We start from the raw sequence: 22,708 nt of genomic DNA on the forward strand, positions 1-22,708 counted from the left end.
TGTAGATCTTTAGTCATAAATCTACTGTAGAACATTATGACTAATCAATTTACTGTAGATCTTTAGTAATAAATCTACTGTAAAACATTATGACTAATCATAAATCTACTGTAGATCTTTAGTCATAAATGAACACTAATAAGTATTTGATTATATTTGTATGTGCAATGTCAAAATCTAGATTTTACAGTAAAAAAAAAAAGATAACTCACTAGAGTGTTACTGTAAAATTAATGTTCAGGAAATGTAAAAAGTAGACATTTTTTTATATTTTGGTAACTAAGCTGCCAGTTTTTTTTTACAGTAAAAAAAATGAGGCACTGTTGTTTTTTTGGAACAAAAACTGGCAGCTCAGTTAACACGATGTTACCCTAGTTATAGTGTACAATTTCATGGATAACTTGCCTTGAAAACATAAGTAAATTATATATTTAAGTATTTCTATTTTGTTGCATTATTGTATACTAATAAAGTTTAGAAAATACGCTATTTCATGCAGTACAATTGTTCTGTCAAAATGGAAAATAATTCATATAAATAGGAAGAAAAGATGAAGTAATATATTGAATATTTGAATATGACCAATGTATGACCCTGTAACTACTTGGTATCGCATTGATACTTAAATTTGTGGTATCGTCCAAAACTAATGTAAAGTATCAAACAGGAGAATAATAAGTGATTATTACATTTTAACAGAAGTGTAGAAAGAACATTTTGAAACAGAAAATAAGCAGATATTAACGGTAAATGAACAAGTGGATTAATAATAAATTTTTACAGTTTGTACTTTATAATATTGACAAAATAATAGAATATAAATGACACAATATGTTACTGCATACGTCAGCAGACTTATTAGGAGTCTTTAGACAAGTTGTCTAGTATGTTCACTATTTTATTTAAATTGCAATAATAAACATATGTTTAATGTACCCTAAGATTTTTTGTTAAAATAAAAGAGAATAATGACATTTTTTGTGATCCCCTTTATTTAGAAAAGTATCTAAATACATTTTGGTACCGGTACCAAAATATTGGTATCGGGACAACACTAAGTGGAACTGTTTTTATATTTACCGTAAAATGTTGTAAGAAATATTCCATCCATCTATTTTCTACCACTTGTCCCGTTCGGGGTCGCGGGGGGTGCTGGAGCCTATCTCAGCTGCATTCGGGCGGAAGGCGGGGTACACCCTGGGCAATGAAAAACATTATTTTACTGTAACATTTTGTAAACGTAAAGTTTTTACTGTAAAATGGACAGTCTACTTAAAACAATTGATATAATTAATAATGAAATCCAGAGGCAAATTCCTACATTATTCCCTCTGATAACTGCCATGTGGCCCTCAATAAAAACCAGTGTGACGTCATCAACACAGGTGGTCCAGGTCGCTAGGTGGCGCTGTGGTCGATGGTGTCGGAGTGCAGCGCGGGGAAATGAATCAGCTGACAGGTGAAGAAGTAGGTCAGGCGGTAGACAAACGAGTCGGTAAAGACGTCGACCGGTAACCGATGGCGCGAACGAATGTTGTTGTTCTACTCTCGGTCTTGTTGTCGGCTGTGTCCGCCGGACTGTATTTCAACAAGCAGCAGCCTTGTTATGTCCGAGCGACGCCGAGGAAAAACGGCTTCGGACTGCGGTGAGTGAGTCGTGCGCTTTACTGACGACGAGGAGGAACCTGAACGCCTCATGAAATCACTGCCACGTGACGTGCAGTTGTTATTAAATATAAATGTATTGTTTGTTTTCAGGACGTCACCTCGTCCTCACGAGTACTTGAGTATTGTCGACCTGCCCAAGTCGTGGGACTGGAGGAATGTGAACGGGACCAACTTTGTCAGCACAACTCGCAACCAGCACATTCCTCAGTATTGTGGCTCGTGTTGGGCTCACGGCAGCACCAGCGCCATGGCAGGTACTTGCACCCACGTCATGGATTCTAACTTTCATTCTGCGCTTTAAACATGTGACAAGTTCAAGCTCCAACTTCAACCAACAGGTGACGTCACGTTCCTTCTTCCGACCACAAACTAGTTGAGACTCATCAGCCCCTCTGCTGGTTGTAGTGGTGCACTACAGTACCCATGGCGTCATAAACATAGACATCTTATAGGTAGACGCAGCATCGAGCGCTACTGCCTACTGGCGCTGACGAGACGCGGGGCCGCCATCTTGGAGTGGTGATCCGCTCCACTCAGTGCAATTCATTTGGCAGGAGCAATGAACTGTCAGCGCATTTAATTCATTTTACCTCACTGAATACCACTGATTTTCACACGTTTTTTTGTCATACGTGTAGCTACGATAAAGGAAACATGTTTTGGCGTGTTTTATTATTCATAGTTTGCTTAGCAGTAATAGAATATTATGGCGTGGCGAAGTTGGTAGAGTGGCTGTGCCAGCAATCGGAGTGTTGCTGGTTACTGGGGTTCAATTCCCACCTTCTACCTTCCTAGTCACGTCCGTTGTGTCCTTGGGCAAGACACTTCACCCTTTGCCTCTGATGGCTGCTGGTTAGCGCCTTGCATGGCAGCTCCCGCCATCAGTGTGTGAATGTGTGTGTGAATGGGTAAATGTGGAAATATTGTCAAAGCGCTTTGAGTACCTCGAAGGTAGAAAAGCGCTATACAAGTATAACCCATTTATCATTTATCATATGCTATAAGTGACCAGACGTCCGAGATCAAAACTGGGAATATAATCCCAGAGAAGGAGGGGAAAAAAACGGTCAGCTATTTTTAAATTCAAGAAACAATATGATTACGTTATATATACATGCGTATATCCTACATAAACAATGTATAAACATTAGATATCTATATATCTTATGGACCTATTGACTGTATCTCTGTTGCTGCAGCAGCTGAGAGTTTATTCTGTCTTGACACTTTGTATTGATATTTTGTATTGCATTCTTCCCTTAAATGATCATGTTTACAGTGATAGTTTTATATGTATTTTTTATGTATGTCGCTTTGGATAAAAGCGTCTGCCAAATACTTAAACATAAACATATATAAACACCTGAAAGTCTTTATATCAGCTAAAACCACCAATCTGTTTCACTGGATTCAGAATAAAACCAAATTCTGTCTTACCCAACAATGTTAGTATTTGAATATTGTTACTTGAAGACTTATTCCTGGTTACAATTATACTGTTAAGAAAGTATTGTCTTATACTTTGCCTAAAATGAGAATGCATCATAATCAGTGGCGGCTGGTGAATTTTGTTTTAGGTGTCACAATCATTTATTTCAACTTTGTTATTCAAGTATGACATTTTTAAATTTAATTAATAAGCAATTCTGTTATGGTAATACTCTTGTTTGCTAGCGGATACGATTTCAGTACTATTGAAGATCTTTGCTCCTTCTCAACTCTGTGGTAATATTCTTTTCACAAAATACAACCAATAGTACGCTAATGTTAAATCTTACTTGTGAAAAGTAATCCCCCGATTCCTATTTTCAACAGTCCGCTCATTTGAGCAGGAAAACGCTAAACACTAGCCTGGCATCTTTGTTTTCTACCTGTCAACTGTCAGTTTAGGCTGCTCGCCGGCTCCTCATCACTTCAAAAAAGCGGCCCAATTTCTCGCGCCACAGCAGCCAATGCTGCGTCTACTTATAAGATGTCTATGATCATAAACATGATCCATTACAGTAGTCCCTCACCATATTGCGCTCAAAATATTTTTTTAAAGCATATTCTACAATGTTTTAGTCCTAAATTAAGCATTTGTAAGCGTAACAATTGATAAGTAATATCAAATATTGCAGTAGTATTTACCAACAAAACGGTGTTCAGTATCGTGGCCACTGATTGGCTCAGCCTCAGACAGCGTTAGGCTATTGGATTGGATGGATACAACTGGAACTTTATTGTCATTGCGCTCAAAATATTTATTTAAGCATATTCTACAATGTTTTTTTTCCTAAATTAAGCATTTTTAAACATACAAATGGATAAGTAATATCAAATATTACATTAGTATTGGCCAAAAAAACTGTGGCCAATTCAAGAAACAATATGATTAGGTTATATATACATGCGTATATCCTACATAAACAATGTATAAACATTAGATATCTACCGGTATATATCTTAGGGACCTATGAACTTTATTGTCATTGCGCTCAAAATATTTATTCAAGCATATTCTACAATGTTTTTTTTCCTACATTAAGCATTTTTAAGCATACAAATGGACAAGTAATATCAAATATTACATTAGTATTGGCCAACGAAACTGTGTTCAGTGTCGTGGCCACTGATTGGCTCAGCCTCACGCAGCGTTAGGCTATTGGATTGGATGGATACAACTGGAACTTTATGGTCATTGCGCTCAAAATATTTTTTAAAGCATATTCTACAATGTTTTAGTCCTAAATTAAGCATAACAATTGATAAGAACAAACCCCGTTTCCATATGAGTTGGGAAATTGTGTTAGATGTAAATATAAACGGAATACAATGATTTGCAAATCCTTTTCAACCCAAATTCAGTTGAATGCACTACAAAGACAAGATATTTGATGTTCAAACTCATAAACTTTATTTATTTTTTGCAAATAATAATTAACTTAGAATTTCATGGCTGCAACACGTGCCAAAGTAGTTGGGAAAGGGCATGTTCACCACTGTGATACATGGCCTTTCCTTTTAACAACACTCAGTAAACGATTGGGAGGAAACTAATTGTTGAAGCTTTGAAAGTGGAATTCTTTCCCATTCTTGTTTTATGTAGAGCTTCAGTCACACATTTTCAATGGGAGACAGGTCTGGACTACAGGCAGGCCAGTCTAGTACCCGCACTCTTTTACTATGAAGCCACGTTGATGTAACACGTGGCTTGGCATTGTGTTGCTGAAATAAGCAGGGGCGTCCATGGTAACGTTGCTTGAATGGCAACATATGTTGCTCCAAAACCTGTATGTACCTTTCAGCATTAATGGGGCCTTCACAGATGTGTAAGTTACCCATGCCTTGGGCACTAATACACCCCCATACCATCACAGATTCTGGCTTTTCAACTTTGCGCCTATAACAATCCGGATGGTTCTTTTCCTCTTTGGTCCGGAGGACACGACGTCCACAGTTTCCAAAAACAATTTGAAATGTGGACTCGTCCGACCACAGAACACTTTTGCACTTTGTATCAGTCCATCTTAGATGAGCTCAGGCCCAGCGAAGCCGACGGCGTTTGTGGGTGTTTTTGATAAACGGTTTTCGCCTTGCATAGGAGAGTTTTAAGTTGAACTTACAGATGTAGCGACCAACTGTAGTTACTGACAGTGGGTTTCTGAAGTGTTCCTGAGCCCATGTGGTGATATCCTTTACACACTGATGTCGCTTGTTGATGCAGTACAGCCTGAGGGATCGAAGGTCACGGGCTTAGCTGCTTACGTGCAGTGATTTCTCCAGATTCTCTGAACCCTTTGATGATATTACGGACCGTAGATGGTGAAATCCCTAAATTCCTTGCAATAGCTTGTTGGGAAAGGTTTTTCTTAAACTGTTCAACAATTTGCTCACGCATTTGTTGACAAAGTGGTGACCCTCGCCCCATCCTTGTTTGTGAATGACTGAGCATTTCATGGAATCTACTTTTATACCCAATCATGGCACCCACCTGTTCCCAATTTGCCTGTTCACCTGTGGGATGTTCCAAATAAGTGTTTGATGAGCATTCCTCAACTTTATCAGTATTTATTGCCACCTTTCCCAACTTCTTTGTCACGTGTTGCTGGCATCAAATTCTAAAGTTAATGATTATTTGCCCCAAAAAAATGTTTATCAGTTTGAACATCAAATATGTTGTCTTTGTAGCATATTCAACTGAATATGGGTTGAAAATGATTTGCAAATCATTGTATTCCGTTTATATTTACATCTAACACAATTTCCCAACTCATATGGAAACGGGGTTTGTAATATCAAATATTACAGTAGTATTGACCAACAAAACAGTGTTCAGTATCGTGGCCACTGATTGGCTCTGCCTCAGGCAGCGTTAGGCTATTGGATTGGATGGATACAACTGGAACGTTATGGTAATCGCGCTCAAAATATATTTTTAAGCATATTCTACAATTTGTTTATCCTAAATTAAGCATTTTTAAGCATACAAATGGATAAGTAATATAAAATATCAAATATTACATTAGTATTGGCCAACAAAACTGTGTTCAGTATCGTGGCCACTGATTAGCTCAGGCAGCGTTAGGCTATTGGATTGGATGGATACAGCTGGAACTTCATGGTCATTGCACTTAAAAGTACAACACAATTACATTTTCAGTACAGATCCATTCAAAACACTCGGACAGAACGAGAAGACTGAAAAAATGAAGGAAAAATGGTAAACAAACTTAACTCAGATGAAAGGTAGAGGGGCTCAGTTTGAGACCAGGAAAAAACCTCAATCTTAAAGCAAAGACCCTGCCAGGGAAAGCAATCCAGATTAGAATGTTTGTGTGCGAGCAAAAACACTTAAACTTTTCACTCTAATTGTCTATTTCTGGTCCTCAAATTCATCATACAGTATTTCACCTTAAGTGCCCACAGCTCTAAGGTACCTTGAACGGCTGCCAGCATCTTCCAATTTGTCGATACACCAGGCAACGCTTGCTCCAATCAGCAGATGTCCTGCTATCATGATTCGGAAAAGGTAGATGTCTTCCACGTCCTCGACTGAAAGGGTCGCCAGGCATGCGGCACTCCGCCCCTCCCAAGAGTCCGTCGTGTGTCTAGCAACAACCGTTCCGACAGGACAGGCAGGTTCCCCCGAACCCGAGCTTCTCGTCGAAAAGATCTTGTCAATTTGGTAGGGAACCCAGTTGATCAATTCCATTGTTTAGATTTTGGAGAGCGGTGCAAACAGAGGCAACAAAAAAGTTAAGACAAGACAAAGAAGCAAACGGGAGAGGGAAGGGAAAGCGTCCGCCTTCGATGAGAGCCAGAGAGAACGTGGTTAAGAGTGTAAAAGAGACATATCTAGTGGGCTCTTGTAATGTTGAAAAACGTATTTAGAAGGTTGTAAACACGTTTTATGCTCTAACACGCAAGAGGATGCCCTGTGTTTCGCCTGTCAGGTGCAGAAAAGAGCAAACGACTGTAACAAAGGCAGATCAAAAGATACCGGTATGGCGGTATGTTTTAAATGTATGTCTCTTTCTATTAAAGGCCTACTGAAATGATTTTTTATTTATTTAAACGGGAATAGCAGATCCATTCTATGTGTCATACTTGATCATTTCGCGATATTGCCATATTTTTGCTGAAAGGATTTAGTAGAGAAAATCGACGATAAAGTTCGCAACTTTTGCTCGCTGATAAAAAAAAGCCTTGCCTGTACCGGAAGTAGCGTGACGTCACAGGAGCTAGTATTCCTCACAATTCCCCATTGTTTACAATGGAGCGAGAGAGATTCGGACCGAGAAAGTGACGATTACCCCATTAATTTGAGCGAGGATGAAAGATTCGTAGATGAGGAACGTTACAGTGAAGGACTTGAGAGGCAGTGATGGACGTATCTTTTTTCGCTCTGACCGTAACTTAGGTACAAGCTGGCTCATTGGATTCCACACTCTCCTTTTTCTATTGTGGATCACGGATTTGTATTTTAAACCACCTCGGATACTATATCCTCTTGAAAATGAGAGTCGAGAACGCGAAATGGACATTCAGTGCCTTTTATCTCCACGACAATACATCGGCGAAATGCATTAGCTACGAGCTAACGTGATAGCATTGTGCTTTAACTGCATACAGAAACAAAAAAAATAAACCCCTGACTGGAAGGATAGATAGAAAATCAACAATACTATTAAACCGTGGACATGTAAATACACGGTTAATGCTTTCCAGGCTGGCAAAGGTTAACAATGCTGTGCTAACGACGCCATTGAAGCTAACTTAGCAACCGGACCGCACAGAGCTATGCTAAAAACATTAGCTCTCCACCTACGCCAGCCAGCCCTCATCTGCTCATCAACACCCGTGCTCACCTGCGTTCCAGCGATCGGCAGAAGGACGAAGGACTTCACCCGATGTGTTTGGCGGCCCGGAGACGTAGGAAGTCAAGGTGAGGTCGGCGGCTAGCGCGTCTGCTCTCCAACAAAGTCCTCCTGGTTGTGTTGCTGTAGTCCGCTGCTAATACACCGATCCCACCTACAACTGTCTTCTTTGCAGCCTTCATTGTTCATTAAACAAATTGCAAAAGATGTCCAGAATACTGTGGAATTATGAAATGAAAACAGAGCTTAAGGATTCTACGGGGTACCATAACTTCCGTTAAACTGACTTCGTCACGCGCATACGTCATCATACCGCGACGTTTCAGCCGGATATTTCCCGGGAAATTTTAAATGTCACTTTATAAGTTAACCCGGCCGTATTGGCATGTGTTGCAATGTTAAGATTTCATCATTGATATATAAACTATCAGACTGCGTGGTCAGTAGTAGTGGGTTTCAGTAGGCCTTTAACTACCACCTATAATCAGTTTATCTATAATCAACTATTTTTACTTTGCGGCAATTACATGGCGGTCATGTCTGTAACCAATGAACAGCAATAAAAGAGCAACAACTATCATGATACACTTGGTAATGGCTGTCACTTATTTGGTAATGACGTCAAGAGATCCTATTTGTGTAAGTGGACCACGTAATTAAACTGTACCCTTTTATGCAATTATTATTTTATGTTAGCGGTATTTTGTAGGGGTGCTAAAAAGCTTAATTACGATTCATTACTTATCTCGATTATAAATCGATTAAAAATGTTCAAGAATTGATCATTTAAGAATTTTAAGGATACATTTTTAAAAAGCCATTTTTTGTGCCCATCTCCGCATTTACTTGCTGCGTATATACGCTAAGAGACTGAATCACATCCTGAGTTGTCGTAAGATTCACATCCCTAATATTATTATTATTATTATAGTACGTCCATAAAACATGTTTGACTACCAGACGTGGAAAAGAGTTAAGCAGGCATGTGATTTTTCCGGCTACAGTCGGAAATCCGTCTTATCTCTGTAAAACTATAAAAAAATATTTAGTTTTTCCTCCTTTTTTTCCGACCTACAATGTGTGTTAAAATCTTGATCCGTCTCTTTGCCATACCCGCCAACAACTACGGTTTTTGATAATCCAGTGGTTATAAACTACAGTTTTCCATTAAAAATTATTAACTTAAAAATGGAAGCTACGTGGCGAAGCAACTCCACAGGACGGGGACAACATATACGGGAAACATCAATGATGTGAATTATATTTATATAGCGCTTTTTTCTAGTGACTCAAAGTGCTTTACATTGTGAAAACCCAATATCTAAGTTACATTTTTAAACCAGTGTGGGTGGCACTGGGAGCAGGTGGGTAAAGTGTCTTGCCCAAGGACACAGCGGCAGTGACGAGGATGGCAGAAGTGGGGATCGAACCTGGAACCCTCAAGTTGCTTGCACGGCCACGCTACCAACCGAGCTATACCGCCCCAATGATGATTGGTTGGTTTACGTATAAGAACATCCATGATTGGTTGGTTGTTTACTATGATGAGTCACGATTGCTTAAGATTAGGGCAAACCATTAGGGACAGGCCAATCAGAGGCAAGATAGGGCGGGTCATCGAACCAGGAAGTGAAATCACAACAAACCCACGTCGGAGAAGAGAAGAGGGAATATTCAAGCGGGCGATTTATATATTTTAAAAAAACTAGTGGAAGATGGCAGACGGATTCTCTTTCTTAGATTTTTCTTTTAACGATGTAGACGATGTCCAGGAAACCCACAATGTGTCTACTTGGCCACATTTGGACAAATGTATGCATCTGGATAAAACACATTCATGTGAGTTGTTTACCACGTAAGTCCAAATCCAAACTGCTCTCCACATGGAAGAGGTGGAATACATATTTAAGAACACATGATTGTGGCAGACATGTTTGCTACAGTATAGCCTGTCTTAATGCTACTTTTCATTTTCATTGGTGTTTTACAACAAGACAGTAGCTGACATTTTGTTCATTATTTCTACTCTTTATATTTTGACATTGAATAGTTGAATCATTTTGAAACATAAACAACATGACTGCAATATATTTGTTATTTCATGCTATAAATCACAAATGGCTATTCAGATAAAGGAAGTTAGTTAACAGTGTTTGTACTCTTTAGGATTTGTGCCCACCAGGGACCAGAGACCTGGCTGGGGGCGGCATTTTCAGTCTTTTTTATTAAGTTCAAATCACATGCCTGGTTAAGTGGAAGTTTCAGGTGTAAATGCCGGGATGTGAGCACCCTTAAAGAAAAAAAGATTTTTAGAAATTTTAGGGAAAAAAAGGGAAAATCTTTCAATCTGCACAAAGTGCTGCCACACAAATGTTGAAAATCAAGACTGCATTTCCTGCAATGGGGTGCATTTCTACACTATATTTGACCTTTACATTCATTCTCATCTACCAACCTCTTTTGGACACTTACATGTCCATCTAGTGTACTACACAAAGTTTAGTTTCATTAGAAGATTATCATCATTAAAAATGTCATGTCAAATCCTGTAACATGCATGCAAAGAACTCAGAAAACGTTTCGCATTTGGCAACTCTATTCTGTAGCCAGGCCCCCTCTGGTAATATACTTCCTGTATTGTGACCTCTGTTTACGTCTAAACTATATTTTCTGTCTGGCTACTAATAAATACTCTACAATACCAACTGGTTGAGAACTAACAGTGTTGGGATTGTATTCATCCAAATATGATTAGCAGCAAAGTGGACAACGTTGTGGCTCGAAGAGCGAACGCAGGCCACAACAAGTAAGCTAGCTAGATGGTTAGCTAACTAGCTAGCTGGTTTCTGTGCTCTTGATTGTCTCCCCATCCTGCAATTTAGTGCAGCGGTTAGGCAAGACGAACAGCGAGTACCTGCGACTGAGGTACTGACAAGTGATATTTTGACGCCAAAATTAATGTTTAAAAACGCGGATTTCTGCGTTTTCACTGAAATTTCACATGCCTGCAAATGACATTGAGGAAAATCCTTGTTCTTTATGCTAGATTAGTCTGCTCCTTGTACACACCAGCCACGTCACGAAGGACAAATTTGTTTTAAAAAAATAAAAAAAAGGCTCTGCTGCACATCTTAAATAAAGCCAGGCAATGGTGGAAAAAAGGGTAAACACAGCTCATTAGCATTAAAGCTAAGTAAGTACACACAAAACTGAGTGTACTTAGTAAAAGCACTTTGAAACGGTCCCAGTATCAAGACAAGGTTTTGGCTAACTTTTCTGCTCCGTTCTAGATCGCATCAATATAAAGCGCAAAGGGGCATGGCCGTCTGCATACCTCTCAGTGCAGCACGTGATCGACTGCGGCCAAGCAGGTAGTTGCCACGGCGGGGATCACGGTAGTGTTTGGGAGTACGCAAACCAACACGGCATCCCGGATGAGACCTGCAACAACTACCAGGCTAAGGACCAGAGTGAGTCTCCCGGCAAAGTCACTAATCGCTGCTCGTCGCGCTCACGTTTGCTGTCCTCCTCTGAAGAATGCAAGCCCTTCAACCAGTGTGGCACCTGCACCACCTTCGGCGTGTGCAACATTGTCCAGAACTACACTCTGTGGAAGGTGGAGGATTACGGCCCGGTCAGCGGGAGGGAGAAGATGATGGCAGAGATCTATGCCAGAGGACCGATCAGGTCTGTGACAGCAGGACAAATACGGAGAAGTCTACAAAGGAGAGTTAGTAAACAATCAGTGCTGTTTGTTGTAGCTGCGGGATCATGGCCACAGACAAGCTAGACGCCTACGCAGGCGGCGTCTACTCCGAGTACAAAGAAGAACCCTTCGTCAACCACATCGTGTCGGTCGCGGGGTGGGGAGTGGAGGATGGTGTGGAGTACTGGATTGTACGCAACTCCTGGGGGGAGCCTTGGGTAAGTACACAGTGACACTACAAAGCAGCAGCAGCATGTGAAAGGGTTGTGTTGTTGTCAGGGGGAGAAGGGCTGGCTCAGGATCGTTACCAGCGCCTACAAGGGAGGAAGTGGAAGTTCGTACAACCTGGCACTGGAGCAGGACTGCGCATATGGAGACCCTATAGTCCCAAAAGACTACCGAGTCTAGTCTTAATCTCAGGGTCCATTGCTGTCTTTTTTAATCCTCATTGCAAAGGGAATACGTGAGATTTTGTTTTAAGTTTTTAAATTTCAGTGCCAATGTGGACGCTTGGATATAAGGTTTTGTTTTGTTTCTGAGAGGCTGTTGAACAGTCACACGTGTTGAATGATAACCAATCAGGAGATAGGACAGATGATCACACACTCAATTGAAAATATTAACCAACTTCAATCACAAACAGAAATCAACAACATATTTAGACACGCATGCTGGATCTGTGTTAAAATATCCACGGCTGCTACACAGCTGATTAAAGTGTGCCTTATGCTAAAACATGATCTTTTTTGGTCTTTTCACAAATGTAATGTACACATTCAGACAATAACGTGTCAATAAAGTCTTTAAAGTGATGCCGTCGGGGCTTTTTTTCTTCTGATCACTCACTTGATAGAAAATGGAAAAGTAGTCCACTGTCCTACCAGATCCTTCAAGTTGCAGTCCGTAGCACTAAAATCCCGCATTGTGTCATCACACTGGTCAGTCCAGTCCGAGGTCACTTCTTCATGGTGCAATTAATTAATCATGATGAAATTTGACTTGCAATGAGCTAGAAAAAATACAGAAACGAGTTAAGTTGCACAAATGTATTCAAGTCATATTCAACAAAAGGTCTTACAGATGAACTCGGCCACAGGGTCGTGTTCTCCTTCTGTGCGGATTGTTCCTGCAATGCTGTCGTTCTCCAAGATGGGCAGGAAGAGCTGAACAAAGTCTGATGTGTAGGGAGGTGCGATCACGTCCAGCACCTTCACAAAAACATAATTTTGGTTATTTTCATTTTCAAAAGAGCCCCGTACAGATGACAGATGTGCTCATAAGTTCACATAACCTGGGAGAATTTATGATATCGTGGCCCTTTTGCAGAGAATATGAATAACACAAACCATGGTAAATGTTTGGGTGAAGCTATTTATTGGCAAACAACTGCGTTTACTCTTTTTAAATCAAAAGTACCCAAATGGCCCTGATCAAAAGTTGACATACCCTAGTTTTTAATACCATGTATTGCCCCCCTTTAACGTCAATGACAGCTTGAAGTCTTTTGTGGTTGTCGTAGGTGAGGTTCTTTATTTTCTCAGATGGCAAAGATGCCCCATTCTTCTTGGCAAAAAGCCTCCAGTTCCTGCAAGTTCTTGGGCTGTCTTGGCACGAAGTGCACGTATGAGATCTCCCCAGTGGCCCAATGATATTGAGGTCAGGAGATTGAGATGGCCACTCCAGAACCTTCACTTTGTTCTGATGTAGCCAATAACAGGTCGACTTGGCCTCGTGTTTTAGATCATTGTCATATTGGAACGTCCAAAAACGTCCCATGCATAGCTTCTGGGCTGATCAGTGCTAATTTTTCTCCAGTATTTTCTGACAACATGCTGCAATTGTCTTGCCAACAATTTTGGCCAAATTTCCTGTGCTGTTCTAGCTCACACATCCCCAAAACATCAGTGATCCACCTCTCCAAATGTAGCGTTTATGGCTGGGGCCAAAAAGTAAAATTTTGGTCTCCAAATTACTTTGTTCCAGACGTTTTGAGGCTTGGGGGGGATGAGTAAAAAAAAAAAAAAAGGTTCTGTCCCAGACTGGGCTCCTGGAAAGGGGGTCCAGACTGAGGCCAACAAAAAAAAACTCAGCCATGAGCACAAATAAACATGTTACATAGAATCCACAAAACTTGCAACAGAGGGGAGGGAGCGGGGGCTACGGTGGAAGGCTGCTGCTATCTAAAGTGCTGCAAGGCTCGACCCATGCCATCCATTGCGACGGGTAGCCTTTGGGCTGCTTGAACGGCTGCCATCGTCTTCCGAATTTGAGGATACACCAAAGCCATGCCCAGCCCAATCAGCAGATGCCCTGCGATCATGGTTCCAAAGCACTGAGAGGCACATGATTCTCCATTTTTCTCCCAGGAGTCAATTGTTAATTGAGTCGAGAGTCCAGCTTATCAATTCCATGTTAGGTGTTTAGATTTCAGAGGACAGCGCAGAGAATGAGGCTCTTAAAAAGTATAGGCAAGACAAGACAAAGAGAGCAAGCATGGTGAGACAGAGAGGGAGGAAAATACGGCCGCCTCCACCAAGTGCCAAGCCAGAAATGGCCTTCTTCCAGCAACTGGACCACGCAGCCCATTTTCTTCAGGTGCCTCCTTATTGTGCATCTTAAAACAGCTACAACACACTTTTTCATAGATTCCTGTATTTTAGCTGAAGTTATTTGTGTATTTTTGTTTGCATCTCAAAAATTTTTCCTGGCAGTTGTTGCTGAAATCTTTGCTGGTCTACCTGACCGTGGTTTTGGTTTCAACACAATCCTTCATTTTCCACTTCTTAATTCCTTGGATATTTTTTTTGTACCCATTTCTTGTATTCCATGACAATTATTTTGCTTTCGCCATGACTCAGAATCCAGAAAGGTGTGTGCAGCACTGGATGAAAGATGCAACGGTCTGTCAGAAGCCCAGAAACTCACTGACCTTTCATACACACACTAGCTACTAACAAACAGGTTACAGGTGAGGATGAGAACCTTAATTAACCATTCAAACCTGTTTGACCCGATAACATGTACAAAAGTTGACACAAAGTCACTGGGTTATGTAAACTTTTGATCAGGGTCATTTGAGTACTTTATTTTGTCATTTTGATTGAAAAAGAGTAAACACAGTTGTTTGCCAATAAATAAATAGCTTCACCCAACCATTAACCATGAGTGGAAGAAAGGCTTTTGTGTTATCATTCATATTCTCTGAAGAATGGCCAATAAATGATAAATTCTCCCAGGGTATGTAAACTATGAGCACAACTGTATTTATACAATTACACACACAGCATCTAAGTATGTAACAAATACCTATGATACAATTCAGTTACTATTTACATTTTAAATTATAATTATCGTAAAACTGAGATTGATTACCAAGTTTAAATAAGGTGATACTGCTCATTTGCCAAAGAAGCTAATAGCTCAAATGTGTCTACAACGGGAAGTGAACCCACGTGATGTTATAAACAGGAAGTGAAGCACAACCAAAACAAAATAAAATCAAAATTTTTAAACACTCAAATCAAAATATGTCTCTTAAGAAGCCAGAACAATATTTCATGTTTTTCTGCCAACGAAAGGCATTGTGTCTGTTGTATTCATCTATTTGTGGAATGGTTAAACGATTTCAGTGTACGTATACCAAATAAGTACTTTTTGAGCACATTTCAACAATTCTGTGATAATCATGATACTGAGCAAGATTTGAAATGTTGACATTGTTATGACTCCAGTGCATGATATCATGATGTTCTATGTAACTACAGTAGTTACATGTTTTACATGCCTTGACATATATGACCAGGACTTGTACATAGAGCGCCACAATCCGTCTGCTGATTGACAACAGCTCATAAAGTTGTCTGGTACAGATCCTCGGTATTGTAGTTTGTTCACTCCTTGTTTCCTGTGTCCTATTGCCGTACTCTCAGTGCATTAGTCTTATATTAATATGTCAGTGCAATAATCCCATTCAGTTATTCTACTCTAGAATTATGTTCAAGCCATTTTACCTGGATATACTGTAGTGACCATTTCTTTTAACAATTACTGAAGTTAGAAAAAAAGATTTAATTCCTATTGTATTGTATTTCTGTTAACTGTGTGTCAAAAACTTCACTTAACAAATGTTTTAAAAAAACAATTACAGAAGTTATTACTAGTTTGTGTTGTGTTGTATTATAAGTGTTACTAAACAGTTTAACAAAATGCTGTATTTTATGTAAGAAATTATTTAAATTTAAAGTTATGGAGCTGGGTTACAGTTATGTTTTACTGCGCATTTTATTTTCTAACCTAAAAGCTTAAAAACCTACCAGTCACATTAATAGATATAATGCAGGGGTGTCAAACTTATTTTGGTTGAGGGACCACATAATCCCTAAATAAATGTCAAGTGGGCCAGACTTCTACAATCATAACATAAATGAACTATAAATAACAATACATCCATGTTCCTTGCTTTCATGCACAGAAACACAAGTACATAAAAAAATTGTCATATTTATCTAAATATCCATTTACAAAAATTATCATGAACAACCTCAGATTTCTTAAAACAGGTGTTTTCACAAATACTAATACAACTTTAAGTCAAAGGTATTTGGAACTATAGAGGAAATACAGGAAGAGTTTTAGTTGTGCTTGGAGGATGTCTTGACGAGTGACGCCAAATATTATATTAAATTTCCTTGAACACAGACACTTGTCGATTACACACCCAACACTGATTTTCTTTCCGATCCGATAAAGAGTCAAATTCAGGCTGGTATCGGCAATACCGAACTGATACTTTGTGCAAATATACCTAATGTGTCTGCTAAAACTTAAACAATTGTGTGTTTTCAAATAATAACATATCTGGTTAAAAAACTATCTGAACTTTTTAAACTAATAATTAACTATAATATACTTACTACTAGGGATGTCCGATAATGGCTTTTTGCCGATATCCGATATTCCGATATTGTCCAACTCTTCAATTACCGATACCGATATCAACGGATATATACAGTCGTGGAATTAACACATTATTATGCCTAATTTGGACAACCAGGTATGGTGAAGATAAGGTACTTTTAAAAAATAATAATAAAATAAAATAAGAAATAAATTAAAAACATTTTCTTGAATAAAAAAGAAAGTAAAACAATATAAAAACAGTTACATAGAAACTAGTAATTAATGAAAATTTGTAAAATTAACTGTTAAAGGTTAGTACAATTAGTGGACCAGCAGCACGCACAATCATGTGTGCTTACGGACTGTATCCCTGCAGACTGTATTGACAGTAGAAGAAGAAGCGCTTCCTCTTCTATGGGGGCGGTTGCTTACCGTAGAAGAAGAAGCGCTTCCTCTTCTACGGGGAAAAAAGATCGCGGCTGTTTACCGTAGTTGCGAGACCTAAACTTTATGAAAATAAATATTAATATTAATCCATATATAAGGCGCACCGGGTTATTAGCCGCACTGTCAGCTTTTGAGAAAAATTGTGATTTTTAGGTGCGGCTTATGGTGCGGAAAATACGGGTAATAACAGAAAGAAACAACCCTTTTGTGTGAATGAGTGTAAATGGGGGAGGGAGGTTTTTTGGGTTGGTGCACTAATTGTAATTGTATCTTGTGTTTTTATGTTGATTTAATTAAAAAAAACATACCGATAATAAAAAAAACGATACCGATAATTTCTGATATTACATTTTAACGCATTTATCGACATCTCTACTTACTACTTATTCACCTATAACACAAAGCTATCAAAATGGCCCCCCATACTTGACTTGGTGGAAAACGTTTAGACACCCCTGATCTAAAACATTGGAAGTTCTCAAAATAAAAATTAAATATACCTAAAATATAAACAAAGTTAGTTTGTTAATTAATTACAAATAAAATAATACCAACTTAAGAATTAATTAATTGGACAAATTAATATAACATTAATATTTTCTTACAGGCAGATTTTTTTGACACCCAAGGTTATGCAGTTACACAATCATATGATGATTATTATTTGTATTTCATTCTTACATGGGAAAAAACAACAATATAAATGTAAGGAATAAGACTAAAAAAATTGGTATGTGATGAGAAAAAAGCTAAAATGTTCTAACAAATAGTAATAAAATACTTAGTCACCTCTAATACAAAGCTGACATAGCTAGAGTATGTGTTTTTAGAATTTGTTAAAAAAAAAAAAAGAATATCAATATGCCCCCGCATATTTTTGACTTTTTAGGACACGGCCCCTGGTGGAAAAATGTTGTAAACCCCTGAACTAAAGTATAAAATTCAAAAGTATCAACATTTTGAGTTGAGAATGAATATTAGAGCATAAAGATCTGGTATTGATATTTCAGTATCGATCCGCACATCACTACCAAGGAACCAGGTGAGTAGAAACTCAGGTAGACGAGCCTTATTTAGAAAAGGTGCATTACTGCCATCTGCTGTTCAGTCTGAGTGCCAGTGTTGTGCCTCTTATTCTATTCTAATTACAACATTCATACCTCTTCCCTAACCTAGTGCACCCCCTAGTGGATGATTTAAGAATAGCATGGAATACATGCAGTTTTTAAAACTTTTGAAATGAATCAAAATCTCCTGATTTGATGCATGAAGCATGTCAAGAATTATAGTTCCAGTACATTTCATGATGACTTTCTAAGTTGTTACCTCAGTGACAAAGTAGCGAATGAGAGAGATGTCCGTGTTGAGCTTCTCCAGACACTTGCGAATGTAACCCACCACAGGTAGGACGTAACCACGACTCAGCAGGTGAACCATTCGGTCCAAGAGGGTCTTCTTGAGCTCCAACTAAGGGCACATTTTAGAAACGTTGAAAAGGCTTTGCTATCCTGACGAGAGTTCACGGAGCATAAAAACACACACCTGCTCCATGACGTCCAGCTGCGAGTGCTCCGTCTCAAAGAGCTTGATGAGTAGTTGGAGCACCTGAGGATGCAGCAGCTGGTGACACGTGCAGATCTGTCGGGAGAGGAAGTCCATCTTTAGTCGCCATCTCCAGAAGGAGGTTAAGTCCAACTGTGTTCTACCTCATCCAGAAGGGCTAAATGGACCGGGGTGTGATCGGTCTGCAGCTGAAAGTACCGTGGTTCTGACACGGTCCAGTCCACCCACTTCAAAACCCCCATGGCCACCACTGGGAATCTGAGATCACGTGAACCAAAGAAGGAGATGAACAATCTTTGTATTAGTCTCGCAAAGGGGAACTCGAACCCATTTTTACAAGACATGACACTGCAAACAAAAGGCAATATGGGTGTATAGATTTTAAAATCTTCACAATAACACTGTGACGTGTGACGGAATCAGACAATAACTTGGTGTGTGGTTTTTTTCTGGCAGTTTAGCGCTGGCAGGATCTGAAAATAAGATACATTTCCCAGAATCCTCTGCCCAGCACGAAGCCGGTGAGGTGGGGGCGTGGAACACCGTAAGCAGGAAGTGAAGTGTGTTCGTAGTCGATGAAAAGGAATTCTTTGTTTGGACAATTCTTGAAAAATGTAATTAAACTCTATACATAACTATTTGAGTTATATTGCTAACAATAAACCACAGGTGTCAAACTCAAGGCCCAGGGGCCAGATCTGTCCGATGACATCATTTTATCTGGCCCCCAAACACCTGGAAATGATATGTGTCAATAAAGTACTTAATATTTTCTCACTAAATGTACCGTATTTTTCGGACTATAAGTCGCTCCGGAGTATAAGTCGCACCGGCCGAAAATGCACAATAAAGAAGGAAAAAAACATATATACTGTACGTCGCACTGGAGTATAAGTCGCATTTTTGGGGGAAATTTATTTGATAAAATCCAACACCAAGAATAGACATTTGAAAGACAATTTAAAATAAATAAAGAATAGTGAACAACAGGCTGAATAAGTGTACGCCATATGACGCACAAATAATCAACTGAGAACGTGCCTGGTATGTTAACGCAACACATCATGGCAAGTCATTCAAATAACTACAACATATAGAACATGCTATACGTTTAACAAACAATCTGTCACTCCCGATCGCTAAATCCGATTAAATCTTCCTCCCCGGTGTCGCCTCTGATATGTCCTTTCTTTCTCTGCTGCATATTTCACTACGTCCAGCTTGTAATCTGCAGTATATGATTTCCTTTTCAGTGCCATTTTAGTTCAGCACTTCTCAGTTTTTATAAGTTACCGCCAATGTTGATGTGATCCATTTTAATAGCTACGGCAGTAGCGTATAGCATATAGCAGTTAGCATACCATGACCCACAATGCACTTCTGCCATGACCCTCCCCCGCCAAATTCTTATTGGTTGACGTGTGAGTGACGATTGCTGACGTGTGTGTGACGATTGCTGCCATTTGCTTCTTCTCTTACGCAAATTAGATAAATAATATTATGTGATATTTTACGGTAATGTGTTAATAATTTCACACATAAGTCGCTCCGGAGTATATGTCGCACCCACGGCCAAACTATGAAAAAAACTGCTACTTATAATCCGAAAAATACGGTAATTGATTTTTTTCATTTTGACAGAAAAAATATACTGTATGTACGGCTTGAAATTGCATGCCTTTTATACTTTAATAGTATCCAATATTGCAACAAGTACTACAGTATATTGTCATACTTTCCAAACTTGTTTTTGTCTAAATAAAAATACTTAACTTACCTATCAAATTAATAAAAATGGCAATACATTTTTACGTTGTTCTTTACAGCATATTACTGTAAATTGAATAAAACTACTACTGTTTTTTGCGTTAAAATTCTGTTGACTGAGCTGCCAGTTTTTGACTGTAAAATGTACGGTTGTTGTTTTTAACGATGTATTACTGTAAATAGAAAGACGGTACATTTGTTTTTACGGTAGAAAAACTGTCAGGTGAGTTGCCAGAATAAAAAAAGAACTTGTACTGTTTTTCCATGAACAATATAATGTTGTAAAAACCAATGTAATTTTAACACAAAAATTCTGGCAACTAAGCTGTCAGCTTTTTCCGTAAAACCCCCCCAAAAAACAGTGGTACTGTTTTACACTTTACCGTAAAATTCTGTAAAAAATATAAAAAACGCTATATTTTACAGTAAAATTTTGTAGATGTAGAGTTTGTACTGTAAAATCGACAGTCTACTTAAAACAATTTACTGAGTTTACTGAGTTCGCTTATATTTTTTTTTAACCAGTGTGCCGTTCAATCTTTTAGCCGTCCATAGTGTTTTTACGCGTATGGGTTCTTCATTCATCACTTCAGGCAACGTTTTTACATTATAACTAAAACAATTCTTACTTATTAAACTGTCCCATGTGTGGTGTCTGTAGGACTGTTTTCATGAATATTTGTACCTGCTATCGTAATGTATTCAAGCTAGCGCCGTTGTCATTAGCTAATATGCTAACACATTTACATGTGACTGTGTTAGTATTATTAACTTATAATAGCATCTTTTTGTATTGTTTCAGTTTCACAAATTCCTCAGTAAATTCACCAAAACGTCATGTATATATAAATATATGTATATGTATGTATATAAATATATGTATATGTGTATATATACATATATATATACAGTATATATATATGGTGTAACGGTACGTGTATTTGTATTGAACCGTTTAGGTACGGGGGTTTCAGTTCGGTTTGGAGGTGTACTGAACGAGTTTCCACACGGACATATTAAGTAGAGTACCGCACGTTGTGTAAACAATGCACACTGAGGCACAACACACGGCATGCTAGCAGCGATCGGGCTAGGACAACATGCAAAAGCCAGAGCTGGAAGACCCTCCTGCCTCGTTATGATCTCCCGTTTGGGAACATTTCGGCTTCGCGGTGCGATACAACAATGGAGGACAGAGGTTTGCCGACATTGTTCAGCAGCAGTAGGGTATGCTTCTGGCAACACGTTAAACATGCTAACCCATTTGAAGCGTCACCACCCCCAAGTGAACATCGCTTCAACGAAGAGAAATACAAGCATCGTGCAAACACCGCATTCAAGCAGCCTCTCCTCGGCGAGTCAGGCAGGGCTAAAGCAATAACAAATGCCGTTGGTGTTTTTATAGCAGCAGATATAAGACCATATTGCATTAAAAACTAGATTTTGACCCACTTCTATGGTGGAAGAACAATGAGTCCACATATCCTCTTACTGCTAGTTAGCCAGGCACTATGTACTGTACTGTGCAATCTACTAATAAAAGTCTCAATCAATTAATCAAAAAAAGCACTTTATATGTAGAAAGGTTTTGTTAAGAAACCATTCTGAGCCTTATCTTATTTAGTTTTTATTTTATATATGTTGACCACATGAACCCTGGCAATGGACCCTGTGTGTATATGTATGTTATTGTTATGCTTAGCATTCATGACTGCCTGCTGATGCACTGATCAGCCTAGTGGTGGCTCACATCCATCACACACAGAGCTATTTCTATTTTTGGGCAGAATTATTATAGTGTTCCCAATGTTAAAAGGATAAAGCCATTGTTTACAAATTTGGTAAATAAATAACCAAAAAATGTATATTTTGTTGTTTTCTTACTGTACCGAAAATGAACCGAACCGTGACCTCTAAACCGAGGTACGTACCGAACCGAAATTTTTGTGTACCGTTACACCCTTTATATATATATATATATAGATATGTATATATATATATCTATATATATAGATATGTATAGATATATATCTATATATATAGAGATATATATATATCTATATATATAGATATATATATATCTATATATATAGATATATATATATATGTACACACACACACACACACACACACACACACACACACACACACACACACACACACACACACACACACACACACACACACACATTTATATATAAATCTCGTTGTATCAGGCCAGTCTACTGTCAGTTCAAGGTTTAGCGGTGCAATGAGCTAATATTGCTAGGTCACTCACCGTATGCACTGGTACAAAGTC

The 22,708-nt window shown here is 38.8% G+C and overlaps 2 protein-coding genes across 6 annotated transcripts in view; one reads left to right on the plus strand and one right to left on the minus strand.

Annotated features, from left to right (window-relative positions):
• Window positions 1-1,425: 1,425 nt before the first annotated feature.
• LOC133660705 (cathepsin Z-like) lies at window positions 1,426-12,545 on the plus strand. 2 transcript variants are annotated; one of them, XM_062064289.1, is made up of 6 exons: window positions 1,426-1,646; window positions 1,759-1,922; window positions 11,318-11,497; window positions 11,564-11,714; window positions 11,789-11,951; window positions 11,996-12,545. In XM_062064289.1, the coding sequence occupies exons 1-6, from the start codon at window positions 1,519-1,521 to the stop codon at window positions 12,116-12,118; spliced, it is 909 nt and encodes a 302-aa protein (XP_061920273.1). In that variant the 5' UTR covers window positions 1,426-1,518; the 3' UTR covers window positions 12,119-12,545. The 2 variants fall into 2 exon arrangements, with proteins under 2 accessions (XP_061920273.1, XP_061920270.1); XM_062064286.1 differs by having other exon boundaries at window positions 12,013-12,545.
• The window catches only part of LOC133660679 (negative elongation factor D), a 47,887-nt gene continuing 37,522 nt past the window's right edge, over window positions 12,344-22,708 (minus strand). For all 4 annotated transcript variants that reach the window (XM_062064273.1, XM_062064279.1, XM_062064259.1 and 1 more), the window contains 6 exons: window positions 22,688-22,708; window positions 18,786-18,900; window positions 18,622-18,717; window positions 18,406-18,546; window positions 12,812-12,941; window positions 12,344-12,742 (listed from right to left, as the gene is read on the minus strand). The exon at window positions 22,688-22,708 is cut by the window's right edge and continues 119 nt beyond it. In XM_062064273.1, the coding sequence (XP_061920257.1) occupies window positions 12,708-12,742; window positions 12,812-12,941; window positions 18,406-18,546; window positions 18,622-18,717; window positions 18,786-18,900; window positions 22,688-22,708 (538 nt within the window). In that variant the 3' untranslated portion in view covers window positions 12,344-12,707. The remainder of the gene's footprint in view (window positions 12,743-12,811; window positions 12,942-18,405; window positions 18,547-18,621; window positions 18,718-18,785; window positions 18,901-22,687) is intronic.

Source organism: Entelurus aequoreus, linkage group LG01, assembly GCF_033978785.1.
Source record: "Entelurus aequoreus isolate RoL-2023_Sb linkage group LG01, RoL_Eaeq_v1.1, whole genome shotgun sequence".
Taxonomy (NCBI): domain Eukaryota; kingdom Metazoa; phylum Chordata; class Actinopteri; order Syngnathiformes; family Syngnathidae; genus Entelurus; species Entelurus aequoreus.